The 22,408-nt window shown below is 44.2% G+C and overlaps 1 protein-coding gene across 3 annotated transcripts in view; it reads right to left on the reverse strand.

Moving 5' to 3' along the window:
* slf1 (SMC5/6 complex localization factor 1) overlaps nucleotides 1–22,408 on the reverse strand; it is a 92,952-nt gene that overhangs the window by 43,349 nt on the left and 27,195 nt on the right. For 2 of the 3 annotated variants that reach the window (XM_078397034.1, XM_078397033.1), the window contains exons 2-8: nucleotides 20,047–20,160; nucleotides 17,493–17,571; nucleotides 15,735–15,975; nucleotides 13,934–14,096; nucleotides 10,820–11,050; nucleotides 10,620–10,691; nucleotides 6,675–6,833 (exon numbers count right to left, since the gene is read on the reverse strand). In XM_078397034.1, coding sequence (XP_078253160.1) covers nucleotides 6,675–6,833; nucleotides 10,620–10,691; nucleotides 10,820–11,050; nucleotides 13,934–14,096; nucleotides 15,735–15,975; nucleotides 17,493–17,571; nucleotides 20,047–20,160 — 1,059 coding nt within the window. The remainder of the gene's footprint in view (nucleotides 1–6,674; nucleotides 6,834–10,619; nucleotides 10,692–10,819; nucleotides 11,051–13,933; nucleotides 14,097–15,734; nucleotides 15,976–17,492; nucleotides 17,572–20,046; nucleotides 20,161–22,408) is intronic. The other variant, XM_078397035.1, reaches the window with a different exon arrangement.

Below are 22,408 nucleotides of genomic sequence, written 5' to 3' on the forward strand. Positions count from 1 at the left end.
GACGGCACAGGGCCTTTACTCACAGAAGTTTAGAAGGATGAGGGGGAACCTTATTGAAACTTACCAAATAGTGAAAGGCCTGGATAGAATGGATGTGGAGATGTTTCCACAGTGAGAGTCTAGAGAGCCTAAGGATAAAAGGACATACCTTTAGAAAGGAGATGAGGAGAAATTTCTTTAGTCATAGGCTGGTGAATCCGTGGAATCCATTGCCACAGACAGCTGTCGAAGGCAAGTCATTGTGTATTATTTAAGTGGAGATTGACAGATTGTCAATTTTGTCACAGTAAGGGTGTCAAAGGATATGGGGAGAAGGCAGGAGAATGTGGTTGAGAGGGAAAGATAGATCAGCCGTGATTGAATGGCGGAGTAGACTTGATGGGCTGAATGGCTTAATTCTGCTCCTATGACTTATGAACATGTGCCCAAATGCAGAAGGGTGCTAGATTTCAGGGGTTTTACTGTATTTACTACTTTAAACCATTTTCGTTGGAGTTCAATGCCCGGAACACAAACAGAATTTAGAATTTTCTTTGAACTATTTGGTGAGGACCACCTGATGATACTGTAACTAATTTCTGATTTAGAAGACTATAATCAGACCTCCCAACATTTGATTTTACAAATTCATAATTTTGATATCCAAAATTCAAAATTTTACATAAAAATTCATAATATGACGCGTGATGCAACTTTTCAACAAAACAAAGGTACGCGCACCAAATGCGCATACACGTTGCGCTACATTCATGTGTGAAACACGACTATTATATCCAACAGTCTGTAGTTCTTGGACTACATGTACAATGTCAGGCCTATCATGAGTATATTCTGCTATTTATAGAAAGGTTATTGAACAGAGATACTTTTTGCAACACAAAAAAAAACTGTTTTGTTTTGTTTTTTCTATTTTGCTTTTTCCTTACACATCCCAATTCTCTTGGTATTGAATAAAAGCACAATGGTCATAAAATATATGACTAAGTTATGAAGAGAGTTGATACATGCGACTCGACTAAGCATACGGAAGTACTTGTTCGCACATTAATTGATAATCAGTCCAAAAAGATGGTTATTTGTTTTTCAGCTGTGTTTTCTATTTTAACCCCATCTTAATTAATTTAGTTATATAATCTTGCACTTAAATTTAATATTTACTCATTACAGTTCCACTACTGATTTTCTGGCACGCTTGGTTCCAGAGCTTTGCAGGTTTATCCAGCTGGACAAGGAAGACGGCTTTGGGGATAGATGTGCTGGCTTCAGCTGGGTTGGTGTTCCAGAGCCCCGGTGGCAGGTTGCAAATTCAACCCACCGATCGGTCATGGAAGTCCCGATGAGATCGAGATTAGCTGCCTTGCCCAACCTAGGTGCCACATTTTCGGGGAAACTTCCAGGGCGCGGGGGATTTTTCGTGGAACGCCTAGCGGCTGAATGGACAAATTCCAATTACCGACTGTTTTGCGGAAAAATGTGAAGCAAAATCGGAATGGTGGAAATGAAATAAGAGAGCGGAATCCTTCCGCCAAATTCGGATGGGTGGGAGGGATGTATAATATAATTTTAAAATTAGAACACGCAAATGGAAACAAAGCAAAAAAGTGCAATATGAGAATTTACATCGAGATAAGGATGAAATATGTACTAAACTACAAACATTCGTTCTCATTCAGTTCCTGTACAATTTCCTGGACTAGGTTTGCTAGTTTTCTTTGGAAGTATTAAATTTTCACGTTGAGTCATACAGCATGGAAACAAGCCTTCGGCCCAACTTGCCTATGCCGACCAAGATGCCACCTCTACACTATCCACCTGCCCGTGTTTCGCCCATCTCTCTAAACATTTCCTATCCATGCATCTGGCAAAAAGTCTTTTAAATGCCATTATTGTTCCCACCTCAACTATCTCATATGGCACCTTTCTCACTGGGTGAACCACTGGGTAGCGCCAGCAATGGCTGTCTCGCCAAAGGTCTGTCTGTCCCTTCTTTGTGTTTTAAACAAAATATATGTTTTCAGTGTTCTTTAGCTTGTTTTATGTGGGGAGTGGGGAAACTTTTTTAAATCTCTTACCACGACGGAGATGCAATCTTTTTCCGTATCGGATCTAAGGCCGCACTGCGGCCAAACATTGAGGAGTTGGCTGGAGACCGATTTCGAGAGCTCCACCACGGGTGCCTGCGGATTTAACATCAGAGCCCGCAATCCCTTTGCCAGGGATTGACCTTGGAGTTCCAACCTTGGAGCCTGCGGTCTCTGGTCAGAGACCGACTTCGGAAACTCCAAGCCGCTGGAGCTTCCATCACCCCGACTGACCCGACCGCGGGAGAATAAAGAGGAAGAGGATTGGACTTTTTTTGCCTTCCATCACAGTGAGGAATCCGCTGTGGTGGATATTTATGTTAACTTTTATGTAATTGTGTGTTTTGTTGCTTTTTTCCCCCCACATGAATATGGTAATTCGATATCACTGCACTTTAATTGGTACACGTAACAATAAAAGACATTTGAAACTCGTCTCCCATTACGCACCGCCCAGTATAAAATTAAATTCTGCAGTTGCAGTTGCTTGGTAATATACATGTTTATTACAGCAAATAAAAATGCCTCCTAGCTTTTCAGTTTTAAGCATTTTTTTTTTAAGGGGAGCATGTGGTGGACCGAGCCACTTTGGTCTCGAATCGTCGTTCGTCAAGCTCGAGCACTCGCGTGGACCTACCGTGATCTGGGCCGACCAATCAACGCTGACCTAGGTGGTCTCCTAGCGGTATACAGCGGACAACGGAGCTAGTCTTCACCTCACAGTCAACACGTTAACACACACCTTGCCCTCTTGTATTAATTGTAGAGCTGTATCGTTTAAATATTAAACTGAGTGTTTATACAACACGTGAACCTCTACAGTGGTGGCCCCGACGATCCAAAACGTCCTCTTTTGGATTTCATCAAGCCTGGAGGAGACAACCTAGATTAGCAGAACGCAGTTTCAACCAAACTGTCTACCTTCTGGACATCACAGCCCCAAGAGTGGTTTGAACAAGCCGAAGCCCAATTCTACATCCGCCAGATAACTGCCAATGTCACCAAGTACTACTACGTGGTCAGTACGCAGGACCAGGACACCGCGGGGCGCCTGACCGATTAGCTTCGCCAGCCACCAGCCGACAACAAGTACGAAGGGATCAGATCGGTCAAGGACACTTTTGGTCTTAGCTGCCGCGATAGGGGCCGCCGAGGCGACCGCAAACCGTCTGTGCTCATGAACAAAATGCTCGCCCTGCTGGACGGACACAAAACCTGCCACATTTTTGAACAGGTCTTACTCGAGCAGATGCCCGAGGACATCTGCCTGCTCCTCGCAGATGACGATTTCACAGATCACCGACGGCTGGCAGCCTGTGGGGACATGCTGCAACAGGCCAAACAACAGGGTAGAGCCACCATTAGTCAGGTTGCGGCGGTGCCTCGGCAGGTCATAAGGCCGGTCCCAGCCTCCACAGGAGTGGCAGTGGCGTCGGCCACGAAGGGCGCCAGCAAGGAGAAGTGGTGCTACTACCATCAAAGGTAGTACTACCCTGTACGTATACAGGAAACGCCTCGGCCGGCCGTCGGATGTGGCAACTGTAGCCGGCCAAAAACATTGCCTCCTCTACACCTGGGATCGTTATTCAGGGCGGCCTTTTCTCGTTCTCATGGGAGCGAAGGTCAGTGGTTTGCCCCCCTCGGGCACAGACACTTGCTCCGGAAAGAAGGGGCCTCCCCTGACCACCAACAGCAGCAAAATCAGAACATACGGGGTCCACAGTGAAAGAGTTAAGTATTTACAAAAGAAACAGGTCACAAAATGGTTGCCTGCTTCTTGCACATTGTAAATTGCTTAGCTAGCAGAAAGAGGTAAGCTGTGTCTAACCTTGAGAAGTACAACATACACAACAACAAAAAAACGGACCTTTAGTTGGCTTTGCTAAAAAAAAAAGTATAATCTGAGATTGCTTTATTTTTTTTAAAAACTGACCGACTGAAGACTTTTCAATGCCTTATATGGACATGGTCTTATTTCCTTTACTACCTTGTGTGGGCATAATGTGAGTAGTGTCACCTCATTTACTGATAAGAAAAATATATAACTGTACCGTTTTGTCCTTTGTTTCGGAGAGTGGAACACGAGGTGAACTTGGGTATCTGAAGACACCCGGTGCTGACCTCCCCACTCCCGCCTGGCCAAAAGACTTTACTTTTTTACCACTAACTTTGTTGCATTGTTGTTTGTCTAAAGAAAACAAACTTTTAACAACACGATCCCACTCAACTTCAACTCCTGTCGCTTCAAGTGGACATTTACCATCGCCGACCTCTTTGGGCCCAACCGCTGCTGGGCGCCGACTTCCTCCTGGCCCACTCCCCGCTGGTCGACGTGAAAGGACAACGTCTCGTTAATTCTGAGATGTTAGAGTCGATCGCCATCCGCTACACCGAATTGACTACGCCCCAACTCGGCTGGGTGACCTTCTCCGACAACGAGTATGCTAGGATCTTGACCGATTACCCCGAAATCATAACCTCCCTAGTTCACAATGGCCAACCACAAGTATGGGGTGAAGCACCATATCCCCACCAACGGACCGCCACTCCTTTCGCGCGCACGCTGGCTGCCCTCCCGACCAGCTCCAACTGACCAAAGACGAGTTCTGCAAGATGGAGGAAATGGGCATAGTGCCACTCTTGTTTGCCTTTGCCAAAGTGTCTGATCCTTGGTCAGACCGACAGCAGCGCCACCCGAACTACATCTCAGAATGCACGATTTGCGTCCAGCACATGCACAAGAGCAACCAGATAGCAGATGCGTTGTCCTGCACCGCCAACAATGCCATCCACGCTTTGGTCCTAGGTGTCGACTAAAGGGCCGTGGCGGCCGTCCAGCGAGAGGATGAAGAGATGCTCGCCCACTGCATCACCATCTCAGGCCTTCTGTTGGAGGATGTGTGATTCTTCTGCGACGTGTCTACCTAGCAGCTAAGACCCATCATCCTGGCGCCGTCAGATTTTCAACATGGTTCGTGACCCAGCTCACGCTTCCATCCGGACAACAAATGCACTGATGGCAGCCAGGTTCATGTGGCACGGGTTGCGCAAACAGATCGGCAACTGGGCCAGAGCGTGCATCCCTTGTCAAACCTCCAAGATTCAGCGACACATCACAGCGCCGCTGCAGGACTTCGCCCTGACACACTGGTGTTACGACCGCATCCATGGCGATATCATTGACTGCTGCCCTCATCCAGAGGTGTCACCCATCTCTTCACCATCGTGGACAGATTCACGAGATAGACGGAAACCGTCCCACTCTCGGATACCTCCACTGCGACCTGTGCACGTGCCCTCACCACCCACTGGATTGCCCGCTTTGGCGTTCCAGCGGACATCTCCTCCGACAGAGGTGCGCAGTTCACCTCCGAGCTGTGGTCAGCAATGGCCAGGCTGCTTGGCACGAAGCTGAACCACACAACGGCCTAGTGGGACGTTTTCAGCGGCTTAAGGCACGGTTCAAGGGCCCGGACTTGATGGACGAATTGCCGTGCGTCATGCTTGGCATACGCACTGCCCCGGAGGACCTGGCAACTTCTTTGTCGAGCTGGTGTACGGCACCTCGCTTACGGTCCCAGGGGAGTTAATACCGGCGGCGCATGGACATCAAGAACTGCCCAGGACCATGCTGACGCACCTCCGTGTGAAGGTGCGCACGCTCTATCGAATCCCAACGTCCCGACAGTCTCACAACCACATACATCTTCCTTCGCCGAGATTCCTACCTTACACCACTGCAAAAGCTTTACGAGGAACCCTTCAGAATACTGCAAAACGACGCCACAACTTTCATCATCGACATGGGTGGCAGACACGAGACTGTCGCCGTGGACTGTCTTAAGCCGGCACACTTGGGCAGTGACCAACCAGTGCAGGTGGCACAACCTCGCCACAGAGGGCGTCCACCAACACAATCAATCCCACCCTCAACTGAACCAGCTGCAACCCCGAACACAGGAGACACGTATCAGGCCGCCTCACTCGACAGCCTAAGCACCTCCAATACTCCGGTTCTGGGGGGGGGGCATGTGGTGGGCAGAACCACTTTGGACTCGAACCGTCATTCGTCGAGCTCGAGCACTCGCGTGGACCTGGCGTGATTTGGGCCGACCAATCAACGCCGACCTGGGTGGTCTGCTGGTGGTGTGTAGTGGACGGCGGAGCTAGTCGTCACCACACAATCAACACGTTCACACACCTTGCCCTCTTGTATTAATCGTTGAGCTGTATCGTTTAAATATTAAACTGAGTGTTTATGCAACACACGAGCCTCTAGAAGAAGCCATTTATGCATGTCAAATTTGAGAAATAAATAATTGGTGAAGATTGCAACATGGTAGAAGTAGGCAACATTTCCATCAAGTTTGATACTTCAGCATTTAGCTTTACAGGAGGACGTCAAAAGGTTGCTGTCAACTTTAAAGACGGCAAAGGTCAATAACCTGTCCACTGTTGATACAACATAATTGTGGGCCCATCTTTAAGGTGGATTGTCACATTAACACTGGTAATTCTTATTCCCCATCACCACTGTCAATAGAACAGAAATATAATTGAAATGTTCTTAATCACTGAATCTTTTAAACTTACTTCCAGAATCAGTTGCAAGAAAGATTGTGGAAGACTTGCTGGTGGAAACGACTTGGACGACAAATGGAAACGCATCTCCTTCAATGCCTCCATATAGAAACGCCCCTCCAAAATACCTTCTATTCGATTAATGACAATTCCAGGAAATAACACTTGAACCTGGAAATAAAGTTATTTAAAATTGAACACTTAGTACAAGCATTTGACTTAAAACTAATGGAGAGAAATTGAAACGTAAAATTTTCCAGATAATGAGTGTTTTGCTCTCGGCCCTACATTAAAAATTGTGGCAGTTAATCTCTAGTTGTATTGGCATATATATACATCGTTTTTAGAATCTATGTTTTTAGACCCATTATTTATTTATTTGCCTCTGAACTTAACAATTTCAGATTTGTAATAGAAGAAAATCACATGTGGTTAAAGTGCACATTGTCAGATTTTAATAAAGGCCATTTTTATACATTTTGGTTTCACCATGTAGAAATTACAGCAGTGTTTATACATAGTCTCCCCATTTCACCATAATGTTTGGGACACAGCAATGTCATGTAAATAAAATGACTGCTTGAAGTCTGCGATTCATGGACATCACCAGTTGATAGGTGTCTTCTCTGGTGATGCTCTGCCAGGCCTGTATTGCAGCCATCTTTAGCTTATGCTTGTTTTGGGGGCTAGTCCCCTTCAGTTTTCTCTTCAGCATGTCAAAGGCATCCTCAATTCGGTTCAGATCGGGTGATTGACTTGGCCACTCAAGAATTGACCATTTTCTAGTTTTGAAAAACTCCTTTGTTGTTTTAGCAGTATGTTTGGGATCATTGTCTTGTTGTAGAATGAACTGCCGGCCAATGAGTTTTGAGGCATTTGTTTGAACTTGAGCAGAAAGGATGTGTCTGTACACTTCAGAATTCATTATGCTACAACCATCAGCAGTTGTATCATCAATGAAGACAAGTGAGCCAGTACCTTCAGCAGCCACACATGCCCAGGCTATAACACCCCCACCACCGTGTTTCACAGATTTGGTGATATGCATTGGATCTTGGGCAGTTCCTTCTCTCCTCCATACTTTGCTCTTGCCATCACTCTCATACAAGTTAATCTTTGCCTCATCTGTCCACAAGACCTTTTTCCAGAACCGTGATTACTCTTTTAAGTACTTCTTGGCAAACTATAACATGGCCATCCTATTTTTGTGGCTAACCAGTGGTTTGCATCTTGCAGTGTAGCCTCTGCATTTCTGTTCATGAAGTCTTCTGCTGATGGTGGTCATTGACAAATCCACACCTGACTCCTGAAGAGTGTTTCTGATCTGTCGGACAGGTGTTTGGGGATTTTTCTTTATTATAGAGAGAATTCTTCTGTCATCAGCTGTGGAGGTCTTCCTTTGCCAGTCCCTTTGCAATTAGTAAGCTCACCAGCGCTCTCTTTCTTCTTAAGAATGTTCCAAACAGTTGTGAGATGCAAATGTGAGTGCTCACAATCACGATGCTCGAGACAATCTAGAGAAACAAGTATATTTTATTTGCAAATCTGCAGAGTTGGGTGCCTCCCCTCTCGAGACACACCGAGGTCAGGAAAATCCCTTCTTTTTATTCACATCAATTTACAATTGTCACACCTTTAATTCCTCTCCTTTGGGCTCCTTCCAATCGGAGCACTGAGGTGCACAAACTACTGACACCGCCCCTGTTGCCTCCCACATCATACATCGCATGTGCATTTAAATGAGGCATCTTGTCATGCGGGGCGTTTTTGCAATATTCATTTATCTTATTAGGCAGGCGCAGTACAGAGTAGTTCATGCCCTCTCTCCTAGTTCTTTGGCTATCTTGCCCTCTCTCCTAGTTCTCTGGTTATCTTGCCCTTATCCTTGGAATGTCACCATTTGTTCTTGCGGTTCTTATCTAGCCGAGCACAGTCGGGTCAGCTATTTCACATGGTCCTTAGTTTAAATCAATTATCCCTTTTTACCTCTCTCTCAGTTGATTTTGGTAAGCCTAAGGTTTGGCTGATGTCTCTAACAGTTTTATTCTTGTTCCTCACTCATAATGGCTTCTTTGTCTTTCATTGGCACAACTTTAGTCCTCATGCTGATAAACAGCAATAAAAGTTTCCAAAGGTGAAACTTTAAGAGCTAGATAGAGCTCTTAAGGATAGCAGAGTCAGGGGGTATGTGGAGAAGGCAGGAACAGGGTACTGATTGAGAATGATCAGTCATGATCACATTGAATGGTGGTGCTGGCTCGAAGGGGCGAATGGCCTACTCCTGCACCTATTGTCTATTGTGATGGAAAGACAGGAGGAAAGACTAGGTGCTGAGAGCTCCCTTATACCTGCATTAAAGCAGCATTTAAACACACCTGAGCAATTACAAAAACCTGTGAAGCCATGTGTCCGAAACATTATGGTGCCCTGAAATGGGGGGACTATGTATGAACTATGTAAATTCTACATGGTAAAACCAAAATGTATAAAAATGGCCTTTATTAAAATCTGACAATGTGCACTTTAACCACATGTGATTTTTTCTATTACAAATCTCAAATTGTGGAATACAGAGGCAAATAAATAAATAATGATTCTTTGTCCCAAACATTATGGAGGGCACTGTAAATGGCGAGATCTGTACAAAAGTAATTGAACCTTAAAGAGACAGATTATTGGACTCATCAACTGTATTCTACATGCAACAAAAACAATTGCAGCTGGAATTAAGAACACATGTAGTGCATTCTAATGGTGAAGGATATTGTAATAATTATACATTCTTTGGAGAGTGTTGGCTAGATTAACTGTTACGCAGATGTAACTGTTTTCCAATTTAAATTGAAGAGTGAAAAAAATACAGATGCTGGAAAATTTGAAATGAAGACAGAAATTGATAGATACACAGCTAACCAGATCAGAACCTAAAAATTCATGGACAAAGCATGCTTATAGTTACTAGAATCTGATTGGACCAACTTGCTCAATATAGACATATTATTGTCATGAAACTAGAATTGATTGGACCACCTTGCTTAATATATTGATATATTATTGTCAAGTTTACCTGTATACAGTAAAAAAAAAAGATTTTTATATGCATACCGAGTACAGCAGGTAATGCAAAAGGGAAAAAGTGCAGTAATATAATGTTACAGCTGCAGTGAAAATGCAGATAAAGTGCAATGATGTGGAGGCTTTAGAAAGAACTAGACCAAGTGGACCCGTTGGGCCTAAACCTCTCCTGCATTGGTGCTGCACCTGCTCCTCCCCTCCCCTCCCCGCATTATCCTCCCTAGGAGATAGATTTAAACTTTAAAATATGAATAACTTTAAAAATATAACACCGATTTCAATGAAACTTGTTTCATTAGCACTTTGCCAAAGGGTTGACGGTGAGTAAGGTGGGCCTAAAATGGTCACGCTACCATGTACAATTTTGGCTGTAGTTCAGGAACAAACAGAGTTTTTGTAGATAGATAGATAGAGAACAGGTTTACCAGAATTCTGCCTGCATAAAGGGGTATTATCTACAGGGAGAGGTTGGACTTATTACATTGTTTTCTCTGCAGCGCCGGAGGTCGGGGAGACATAATAGAAATATATTAATTGATGAGGCATCGATAGGGCAGTCAGAAACTTTTTCCCAGGATGGCAAATTCAAATACTACAGGGTACAGCTTTAAGATGAGAGGCTGTTTTAAGATGTTTAGGGTAACATTTGTTCTTATGCACACAGGAAGTGAGTGACAGCATTCTATATAAAGATGTACAAAAGAAAAGGATATTTACAAAATATACCTGGTATAATTCACACCATTTTGGCTCATAGGCTACAATGATCGTCCCTTCAGATCTTGGTTTTACTTTTTATTTTGGAAATATTGATTGAAAATGAAGCATCAGAGCAGATTAAAGCCATAAGGAGTTACAATATTCATCACATATACATGATACCTCGTGCGGTCTTGTAGATGACGTGTATAAACAGCAGGCTCCATCTGATGGTACGTATTTACTTCGTATTGCCTGAAAAAAAGTGCCAGAAATCAATCTGAAGGCTTCTCATAAAACCAGAACATTAACATTAAAAAAGTTTTTGTTTTAATGGAATCTAGAGCTTTTTGCACATATTCTTCAAACATTTACTACCTTACCTCAGGCGAACTGAGGCATATTTGCAGTCTGTGTTTAAGTGCGTCACTCTGACTATTTGAAGTAAGGATAGATTTGGGTTTTAAACCATTGCTTTCAAGAGAACTTGACTGCAAGAGATGCATATCTTCCAGTTTTGCGTCCAGAAAAGAACTTGATTTCATTTGATCAACATCCACGATATTCATACATGAGAGCTCAAAGTCCTGGGTTGACATTGTAGAACAAAGAGGCTGCAAATCAAAATTTGAATTAGTAGAAAACTTGAAGTTGGAATAAAGAAGTTATAAACAAATTGAACATAATCATATTGCATCTAATTTTTTTAAAATCCCTTTTACTGGTTTACAAGTTTAATACATTGCATTGCCACATAGGTTACAATCACTGGAAGCTCTTTTTGAAAATTAGTTGACAAATGTACAATTGAAAGTCAATTTAATTCAATACATAGACTAAGTACATACAATGTGTAATACTCCATACGTGGGGAGATTTGATCGTACTACAAGGGAGGGTTTAAATGAGATGATAGACACAAAGTGCTTCCTTCCATGAAGCCAATTTTCTATCCATTTAGCTATCTCTCCTTGGAATCCCTGTGGCTCCACACAGAGATGACCGCTTTGATTCATGAGGGATCCCACCCTCTCTCTCTCTAGTTACCCTTTTTTCTTTATGTATTACTAGACCAATTGGACTTGTTGGGCCCAAACCTCTCCTACGTTGGTGCAGCACCCTCTTCCCCCCTCCCTCCTCCTACATCCCCCTCAACCTCCCTCCTCCCCCCGCCCCAGGAGATAGATTTAAACTTTAAAATGTGAATAACTTTTAAAATATAACACCAATTTCAATGAAATTTCTTCCATTAGCACCAATGGGACGACGGTGAGTAAGGTGGGCCTAAAATTGTCACGCTATCGTGTACCGTTTTGGCTGTAATTCAGGAACAAACAAACAAGAGTTTTAGTATATAGATAAAATCTCTTGGGATTATCCTTAATGCCATCTGCCAGAACTTTCTCCTGGCCTCTTATTGCCCATCTGATTTCCTTTTTTAGTTTGCTCCTTAGTTCCCAAAACTCTTCAAGGATCCCCTTGATCCTAGCTGCCAATACCTGTTCCATTCGTCCTTCTTATTCTTGACCAATGCCTCACTTTCCCTTGTTATCCAAGCTTTGTTTATCTGCTTTGCCCATCACTCTAGCAGGGACGTGCTTTCTCGGAGCTCGTCAGCACACTATTAAAAAATTCCCACTTGGCTGATGTTCATTTCCGCTCAAACAACTTGCTCCAATCAACTTGAGCGAGGCCTTCTCTCATACCCTCAAAGTTGGCTTGAGCCCAATTTTGCATTTTAACACCTGAGCCCTCCCGTTCTGTAACTATCTTAAACCTAATCGAACAGTGGTCATTGGTCCACAAACACTTCATTCGCTTGCTCTTCCCAATTTCCCAAGAATAGATCAAGTATTGCCCTTTCAAGTGTGGGGCCCGCTACATATTGCTGGAGAAAACTCTCCTGAACACTTTTGACAAATTACACCCCCTCTAAACCTTTCACACTATAATTTTCCCAGTCAATATTGGGAAAGTTAAAATCCTCTTCTGCAACAACCTGATTTGACCTGCAACTGCCTGCAATCTCCTGACATTTGTTCTTCTAATTCCCATTGACTATTTGGGGGTCTCTAGTACAGCCCCAACAGGATGATCATCCCTTTCTTGTTCTTCAGCTCCACCCATATAGCCTCACTACACGAACCATCCTTAATGTCACCTCTGACCACTGATGTGGCATCCTCTTTAACCAATAATGCAACCCCCCCTCCTCTTTTACCCTCACCCATCTCTCCTGAAGCACCTGTACCCCTCTGTACCAGTTCCACCTAGCCTTAATTTCCTCAACCTAAATGTTAGAACAATGTCCAAATTAAATAAATGACCATACCAGGAGAATTATTTTCCATCAAGCATTAAATAATTATTTTAAGTGATGCAAAAAACCCCCAAAGGTCCATGTCTCACAAAACTACCATCGTGAAATCAACTAAAAAAAACAGATTCATATAGAATTCAAATAGTAATATCTTTATAATTCAACTGGTCAATCCTACTGGTTAATTGTCAGTCAAAACAAGTCCTTCTTACAACCAAGGAACTAAGCTTTGTCACAAAATGCTGGAGTAACTCAGCTGGTCAGGCAGCATCTCGGGAGAGAAGGAATGGGTGACGTTTCGGGTCGAGACCCTTCTTCAGACTGATATCAGGGGGGCGGGACAAAGGAAGGATATAGGTGGAGACAGGAAGAGAGGGAGATCTGGGAAGGAGGAGGGGACGGGAGGGACAGAGGAACTATCTAAAGTTGGAGAAGTCGTTGTTCATACCACTGGGCTGCAAACTGCCCAGGCGAAATATGAGGTGCTGTTCCTCCAATTTCCGGTGGGCCTCACTGTGGCATTGGAGGCCCATGACAGAAAGGTCAGACTGGGAATGGGAGGGGGAGTTGAAGTGCTCGGCCACCGGGAGATCGGTTTGATTAATGCGGACCGAGCGCAAGTGTTCAGCGAAGCGATCGCCTAGCCTGCGCTTGGTTTCGCCGATGTAAATAAGTTGACATCTAGAGCAGCGGATGCAATAGATGAGGTTGGAGGAGGTGCAGGTGAATCTTTGTCTCACCTGGAAAGACTGTTTGGGTCCTTGGATGGAGTTGAGGGGGGAGGTAAAGCGACAGGTGTTGCATCTCGTGCGGTTGCAGGGGAAAGTGCCTGGGGTTGGGGTGGTTAGGGTAGGAAGGGACGAGTGGACCAGGGAGTTACGGAGGGAACGGTCTCTGCGGAACGCAGAGAGGGGAGGGGATGGGAAGATATGACCAGTGGTGGGGTCCCGTTATAGGTGACGGAAATGTTGGTGGATGATTCGTTGGATCCGCTGGCTGGTGGGGTGGAAGGTGAGAACGAGGGTGATTCTGTCCTTGTTGCGAGTGGGGGGAGGGGGAGCAAGAGCGGAGCTGCGGGATGTAGGAGACCCTAGTGAGAGCCTCATCTATAATGGAGGAGGGGAAGCCCCGTTTCCTGAACAAAAACTAAGCTTTTAGATTTAGTAGCAATAAATACCTGCAGTATGAACTGTCCAATATACTCCACAGGATAATAAGGCGCCTTAAATGTATTTTTTAGCCTCTCCATTGTGTAATCTCTGCTTTCTGTTAATACATGTGTAACTTGATAATTTCTTCTTGGTCGATGATAGACTGTTGCTTTCCCAGCACATAGGACTCTAATAAAAAGAAAATCATGTGGAAACGGTCTTTTAATTTTAGGTTATATTTTCACATCCATTAATATCTCAACACCCACCCCATACACACAAAACCTACTTAAAACTTATCCCAAAGGTTTTTCCGGATGGGTCTGCTCATGACCATGATTGCTGGAATAATCATATCATTTTGCTGGAATAATATCATTGTAGAGACCAAGTCCTACCTGCAAAGCAAGATTGTGCTTCCTCCAACAAAATCTATGAAAATAGGATGGATTAATTAATCCCCAGTGACTGTAAACAAGTCATACGAGGAACTGAACTGAAATGCAGACATGTATTCCACCACAATCTAACTGTGGCCAAGAGTACCAAGGACCTGGCAACAACCTTCATTCAACTCGTGCATTTAGGTCATACCAAAAGCAGCCCCAGGATGGTGTCAGCCTGGTTGTTATAACAGTGGGCATGCATGCCGAATAAAGGACCTGCTATGCTAAAGTCAGATATGCAATCCCATAACTAACAGATCAGTTTAAAATTTGAAAGTTGCCCAATGCTTTTGATGAGAGGAGACATCTCCATGAGCAACCCTATTCTTAACAATAGTTGAACACAGCACACAAAGGTAAATAACATGACTGAAGTGCTCATATACAATACCAATGCCTCCGTTTTCCACAGAAGCTAGCCAATTCAATCACTCTAAACAATAAGTGTCCAGGATACACCAAAATATAATAGGCATCATACTCTACCTTACTCTAGACATTCCAATATGGTTAATATTAGAATCTAACAAATAAATGTAAGAAATTGCTCATCTGATTCCTGTTCATAAAAAGTAGGACAACATAGTCCTTGTACTCCAGTACCTACTGGCTAAGCACACCTCTCAATCAGTCATGGGAAACCCATTGACTGCTATCAAGCAGCAATTATTTTATCAATGACCAGCTCATTAAAGCTCAGTTTGGGCTTTGCCATGATGACTTGGATTTAAAGCTGGACCAATCAGCTGAATTCCAGAAAGAATATTTATGGTTCTTGACATTAAGAAATAATTTCACCAAGTACAATATTAAACATAAAAGTTGAATAAAGTGTGATAAAACTTAATTCAATGATTGACTGATGGTCATTCCAATTTTAAATTCTCATCTTTATTTGTAGCATTTCTATTCTCAATTCTACCAAGTTAAATCCTTCACATTGAACAGTATACAATGCATTTCTCTTACTCAGGCCTCCTATCAACTTGTCTTCAACCATTCCTGGTCAGCTGCACAATTGTCTTCAAGCCCACGCTAAGCATCACCCCTTTCAGACATGCTTAAACCAAACAAGATTTTGTTCTCTCATCTACCCCCACCCACACCCCATTTGGCCATCAACTCGTGCTCGATTTTCCTCTAAGACGTGTCTTGGAATAGCTCCACACTTTAATAAGCCATAAATATCTCACTTGTTTTCTCACCTCTGGGCATCATTTTACCAAAGTGCAGATTGTTCTCCATGACAAGATAATTTCTAGTAACAAGCAAGCATCCCAAATATATTACATTGCAGAATCATGCAAATATTACAGGAGTCATATTATTATGACAGAAATCCAAAATATAGTCTAATTGTAATGGTCCTATTTAATGATACCTTCTGAAAGTAGCTCTCCTTGCTTCGTTATTAATTAGAAGTACTACTTTCCAGTTGTGAAACACTCCCGATATCCTAGAACGAGCCAGCTCCTCACGCCATTTCTTCGGTACCGAATCCGTTGGACCAGGAAACTGTGAATTATTTTGAATTTTATATCCCCATTCATATTGGATTTCATTGAGCCATCTGCCACTCTTAGCGCTGTCAGTGATATAATCTTTGGTTAGGACCCATTTTCCTACAATCAAATAAAGAAGCAAAAATGTGTTACTCAATTGGTAAAGTAAAAAAAGGAAAGTTTCAGAACTTTTAGATCACTTGTAAGTTGCCAGTATTGTTCTTTTTATTCCTTCCATCCATGCTCAGAGATGTTTTACTAAAATTCAAAGATCTGCCTCAAGTTATCTAGCTGGTCATAAACAATAGTGTCTGAGCAATTAAGGACTAAATTGAAGATATTATACGATCAATACTTGTGGCCACAATGTAATTGAATTTTCGAGCAAGTATAGATAATAAACACATTAAAATGATCTGTAAGGAAATCTGAATACAGGCTCTAAACAGTTCATGAAGGAAGACGAAACCAAGAACAACAAAGCTCAATCTTTCCAGTTAATTACAAGAGATAGTTTAAATAACATTCCCATCTTGGAAAGTAGCAGTTGATTGGCCACCCCTTCACCCCAAAAATACACCAAAGATTAATGTTACTTTCACAGTCAGATATAACGATGAAAGTATGGTAAAAGGATAAATGAGAAACTATTGTTGACAGGAACCAAGAATATTTTTTCTGCAGTAATCAAGGCTCTGTGGTGTTCCCGATGTTGGGGAAGTCCAGAACCAGGAGTCACAGTTTAAGAATAAGGGGTAGGCTATTTTGGACTGAGATGAGGAAAAACGTTTTTCCCAGAGAGTTGTGAATTCTCTGCCGCAGCAGGCAGTAGAGGCCATTTTACTGGATGTTTAAGAGGGAGTTAAATTTGGCTAAGTACTAGAATCAAGGGATAGGGGGAAAAAGCAGGAACTGGGTACTGATTTTAGATGATCAGGCATGATCATATTGAATGGCAGTGCTGGCTTGAAGGTCCGAATAGCCTACTCCTGCATCTATTTTTTTATGTTCTCTGTTACTAACTGTTTACAGGTAGGAGTATTAAAACAAGCTTGCTAGATATTCTCATGAAAATTTATAATGACTATTAAAATAAGAAAACGTAACAATAACAAACCTAATGAATGGCCCTCCCATAAGCTAGTGAGTAGTTACAATCTTTCAACCTACATTTTTCCAGATGTTGAGCCTTTACCTCTGCAAAATTTCGTTCGGTATTTATACCGAATGACAATAAAGTTCTGTTATGTTATGTGGTAAACACTGATATTTTTCTCTTTGCGCTGCATATTGTACTTGTGTATGGCTTGGTTGTACTCATGTACAGTATGTGATGATTTGACTGATTAGCATGCAAACAAAAGCGTTTCACTTATCACAGAGTACACGTCAATAATAAACCAATATCAATATATAAATGTATTCCCGTATAGCATGGTCAAGATCAGGGGAAAAATCAGCAGATTCCTTGGGGCAAGTAATTATTCCTTTCTCTAGCACAAACACACCCTTCAATACATAATTTTCTGCAATTGGAAATAAAATGTGCATAATTATTTACAATGGATATGGTGGCTACATTATTTACAATAATTTTCTCCTTTTCAAACAAAGCAAACACTGAGTAGTCTACTCACCAGCTGCACAAGCTGCTAAAAATTTTTCACTTCGACTTGGTTTATTTGCTATCATATGAGTACACTTTTGCTTATATTCCTATTTTGAGGAAAAGATACAGGTTTAAATACTGTACAGATCACCTTTCAGATGTCAATTCACTGCTGAAAAACAGTGTTTCAAACAATTACACAGTTCTTCATAAATAAAATTATTATGCATCTTTGAAAATGATTTAAAAGAAAGGGATCCTTGTTAAATGCTTTTTTTATTTTCTGTTAAACCCTGCTAGGCTGCAGACAAATTTGAAGCAATGTCCCTTCACATTGCACTACAATATCTGGAAAAATATTTGTCGCTTAAGTTTTTCCATCACTAAATATATCACTTCAAGTAAATACTTATGTACAATATGAACAATAATCACTGTTGAAGGTGAACAGCCAGATTATTATTAACTGAAGAAGGGTCTCGACCCGAAACGTCACCCATTCCTTCTCTCCTGAGATGCTGCCTAACCCGCTGAGTTACTCCAGCTTTTTGTGATACCTTTGATTTGTACCAGCTTCTGCAGTTATTTTCCTATACAATTATTATTGACAAATATGTCAAGTACAGTTTCAGGTTCTTACAAATGATATAGCATGAATGTCCAATTTTATCAAATAACATTTTGGTTTCCTGTTTACACCCGAGATGCAAAATTCCAATAAATCAAATTAATGACAAAATTATATTGGCAGTTAGTTATAATCTAGAATCACCACAGCCATTACAACATGACTACCGTTTCACACAGTTCAAAAGTGGAAATTTTATATGCATTTTACTGTCCAATTCTTAAGAAAGTAGATTCTGAATACAGTTCCCAAATGTTTAACTTTTGAATGGTTTGGACATAGACTGAAACTATTATTTTATCGCTGAAAATTTGGCTGTTAAACATTAAAGAGAATACACGTAATAATTTCACTTCTATTGGTGAGGGGAAGCAAACCGGAGACAACCACCTTGGAAGTCCTGCATTTCAGCATTTTTCTGAGCTCTCTAAAGTCACGCTGCAGAATATTCATCCCCTTCTTTCCGACATCGTTTGTGCCAACATGCACTACCACTTCTGGCTGTTCACCTTCGCCCGTGAGGATTTTCTGCACACTGTCCGTGACATCCTGGATCCTGGCACCAGGGAGGCAGCACACCATCCTCGAATCCCGCCTGTTGCCGCAGAAACCCCTGTCCGTACCTCTCACTACTACCACGGCTTTGCCTGACGTCAGCCTCTTTGGTTTTGGCTCAACTGGACTTTTTGCTTCGCAAGCCAGTCTACCGCTCAGTGTGGTAACGTCTTCTTCCCCGACAGCTTCCAAGTGGGTGAACGTGTTCTCAAGAGGTACAACACCCGGGGACCTTTGCATTCCATATTTCCTTCCCTTTCTCACCGTCACCCACCTTCTCCCTTCCAGTACCTTCGGTGTAGCAATCTCACTGTAGGTCTTGTCGAGGAACGACTCAGTTTCTCGGACGAACCTGAGCTCATCCACTTGCTTCTCCAGTTCCCCAACACGGTCCTTCAGGAGCTGTACCTGGATACACTTCTCGCACTTGTAGCAGCCGCAGTGTCCCTGACCTCCCACATCCTGCAAGCATCACACTGAATCAGATTGCTTGGCATTTCTTTCTTGCGTCTCACCCACTTCAGCGTCCTCCCTCGGCCTCCTCCCTGAAGACTCGCAGCCAAAGACTCGCACTTTTCTCACAGGGCACTTCCCTCGACAGGGCCGCACCCCCTTGAGCAAGCCTTGCTTATATCAGATGCTAAATTGACTAATTGTCCAATTTACCAATCTTCCAATCTAATTGTTCAGCCAATCCCCACACTCACTCCTAACCTTCCTTCCTCTGATGAGCTTGAAGGTATGTGCTTTGCCCGATCTGCACTCAAAGACTGCTAACCTGCTGTTTGCCCTCTTTTTAAACCTGCACTCAACTCACCAATTCCGGCCAACAGTCGTTCTCGCTGCTGCTTTGCCCGACCTACACTCAAAGACTGCTAAAGTGCCGTTTGCACCCATTTTATACTTGACCTACCTGTGACTCACCAAGTCCAGCCAACGGTCGTTCTCGCTGCTGCTTTGCTCGACCTGCGCTCAAAGACTGCTGAAGTGCCGTTTGCACCCTTTTTACACCTGCTCGACCTGTGACTCACCGTCCAGCCAACAGTCATTCTCGCTGCTGCTTTGCCCGACCTGCGCTTAAAGATGCTGATTTGGGGCCTCCCACCACTTCAGAGGAAGTGCCAGAGAAATGATTACTCTGGGTGTGGGCGTTAATGGAAGGGTTTGGAGACATCAGAGATGGCTAAAGTTGAAGTGTGGTAAGGCAAAATGGGTGTTAGAAAATGATCTATATTTAATGGATGTTGAGATGGGTACAGAGACACCAGAGGAAAGGGGCTACGAGGAAGAATCCTAAATTGTGGAATTTAAAAAGTAGCACAAATCTGGAGGAAGATAGACACATTAGATTTTATTGAGCTGCTGAGAAATTCAATTTGTTTATCAATTTGAGACTTACCTGTTCATGAAAATAAACACAGTCAAGTTGAACAAGTAATTTAATAAGTGTCCCTTTTTCAGGGTGTTTGAATCCAGTCAACTGTATTATAGGTTTCTGAACCAGTCTAGCCATCTGCAAAAGACAAACATTATAGTGCACAAGATCACATTCATATTTTGCAAAACAAACTTTCTTATTGAAAAAATTGAAATACACAATTCATCATCCTCCTCTCTTATTGGACAAGAAGCATGTTTTCAGCAGTAACTGAATTGTGCCTTAAACTGAACAGATTCCATTTGTCGTGTAGTGCAGACCTTTGATAAACAGGTTGAGAATTGTTGATCTTAGAGAGCTACATGTACAGCTCTCATTAACACATGCCACTTCCAATGAATACATTCAAAAATATTTTGCGCCTTTTACTTACCAGTAATTGAATACTTCTAGACAGTCAAAATGTCCACTGGGCATATTTTAAATAAAAAATCAACTATGTCAACTCAAGATGAATTGGAGTTGCAACAGTGTGCTGATTCAGCCCAGAAGCAGGACCCTCACATTGAACAGTAGGGGCCTGATGAGTGTTGTAGGCCACAGGATCTCAGACTAAAAATACATAGTTCCCTGAAAGTAGCATCGCAGGTAGGTAGCGTGGTGAAGACGGCTTTTGAAACACTGCCCTTGATCAGTCAGGGAACGGAGTTCAGAAGTTGAAACATTACGATAGTTGAATAAGATGCTACTGCTTTCCCCAGGATAGGGGACTCAAAAACTAGGGAAGATAGGTTTAAGGTGGCAGCAGAAAGATTTAATAGGAACTAGACCAAATGGACCCGCTGGGTCCAAACCCCTCCTGCATTGGTGCGGCACCCCCTCCTCCCCATCACCCTTTCCCCATCCCTCCCATACCCCATCACCCTTTCCCCATCCCTCCCATACCCCATCACCCCTCCCCTCTCCCCCCTCCCCTCCTCCTCCCTCGGCCCAACCGTGGACCCGTTGCCGGGTGGGGAGTGCCCCTGTGGCCGTGCAAGGGGGGACAGGGAAAAGGCACTGTCCTCGGCCCTGTTTCTCCTGCGGGCCTCTCTTGCGAGTCGGACGTGGAGCCGAAGCGTCTCCTGCACTTCAGCTGCGATCTGCGGCGGGGAATGGCAGCGACGGCATGGACCCGTTGCCGGGCGGGGAGTGTCTCCTGGGGCCGTGGGTGGGCGAGAGTTGATAGGGAGAAGGCACTGACCTCTGCCCCATTTCTCCTGCGGGCCTGGCGTGGAGTCGAAGCCTCTCCTGCAGCTTGGCTGCGAGGGCCATCTTGTGGATCCTCTGCCGCCTTGCTGCACCATTGGAGGAAGGTCAGGCACAGGACACGCCAGGACAGGCGCTGGTCCTCCCGGGCGGGGAGGCGCAATTATTAAAGTTTATTGGCTAAATTGTTTTCAAAAAGTACCAAAAGTGGGTTTATTCAGACCATGGGGGAATGGTGAGTCGGGTGGGCCTAAAATTGTTGCGCTGTCGTGTACCATTTTGGCTGTGTAGAGGGCATGGTACACACATAAACATATACACACAAACAAACCAAGTTTTAGTAATATACTAGAAGAAGTGTGCCCGTTGGGCCCGTCCTCGTAGGGTTTCCATTGTAACCGGGAGGGGAGTGGGGGTAGGGAAGGGGGAGGGAGGGAGTAGGGAGGTGTGGAGGGGGGAGGGGAGGGGGAGGGAGGGGGGGAGGGGAGGGAGGAAGGGAGGGAGGGAGAGGTGAGGGAAGGCGGTAGGGGGGAGGGGGAGGGGGAAGGGGAGGGAGGGGGGAAGGGGAGGGGGAGGGAGGGGGGGAGGGAGAAGGGAGTGAGGGGGGAGGGAGGGGGACCTCCCCTTTTCCCAGTACCCCTCTTTCCCCATTGGGCCCGTGCTCGTAGGGTTTCCATTGTAACCGGGAGGAGGGGAGGGAGGGGAGGGGGAGGGAGGGAGGAGGGAGGTGTGGAGGGAGGAGGGGAGGGGAGGGGAGGGGGAGGGGAGGGGGGGAGGGGGGAAGGGGGAGGAGGGAGGGAGAGGGGAGGGAGGGGGGTAGGGGGGAGGTAAGGGGGAGTGAGGGGGGAGGGAGGGAGGGGGATCTCCCCTTTTCCCAGTACCCCTCTTTCCCCGTTGGGCCCGTCCCTGTAGGGTTTCCATTGTAACCGGGAGGGGTGGAGGGATGGTGGAAGGAGGGGGGAGGGGGAGAGGGATGGAATGGTGGAGGGAGGGGGGAGGGAGTGTGGGAGGGTGGGATGGAGGGAAGGAGGGAGGGGGGGAGTTAGGGGCTGAGTGGTGATGGAGGTTGGGATTGAGGGGGGAGGGAGTGGGGATGGAGGTGGGAAGGAGGGGGGAGGAAGGGGTTGATGGGGGA

Source organism: Rhinoraja longicauda, chromosome 3, assembly GCF_053455715.1.
Source record: "Rhinoraja longicauda isolate Sanriku21f chromosome 3, sRhiLon1.1, whole genome shotgun sequence".
NCBI lineage: Eukaryota > Metazoa > Chordata > Chondrichthyes > Rajiformes > Arhynchobatidae > Rhinoraja > Rhinoraja longicauda.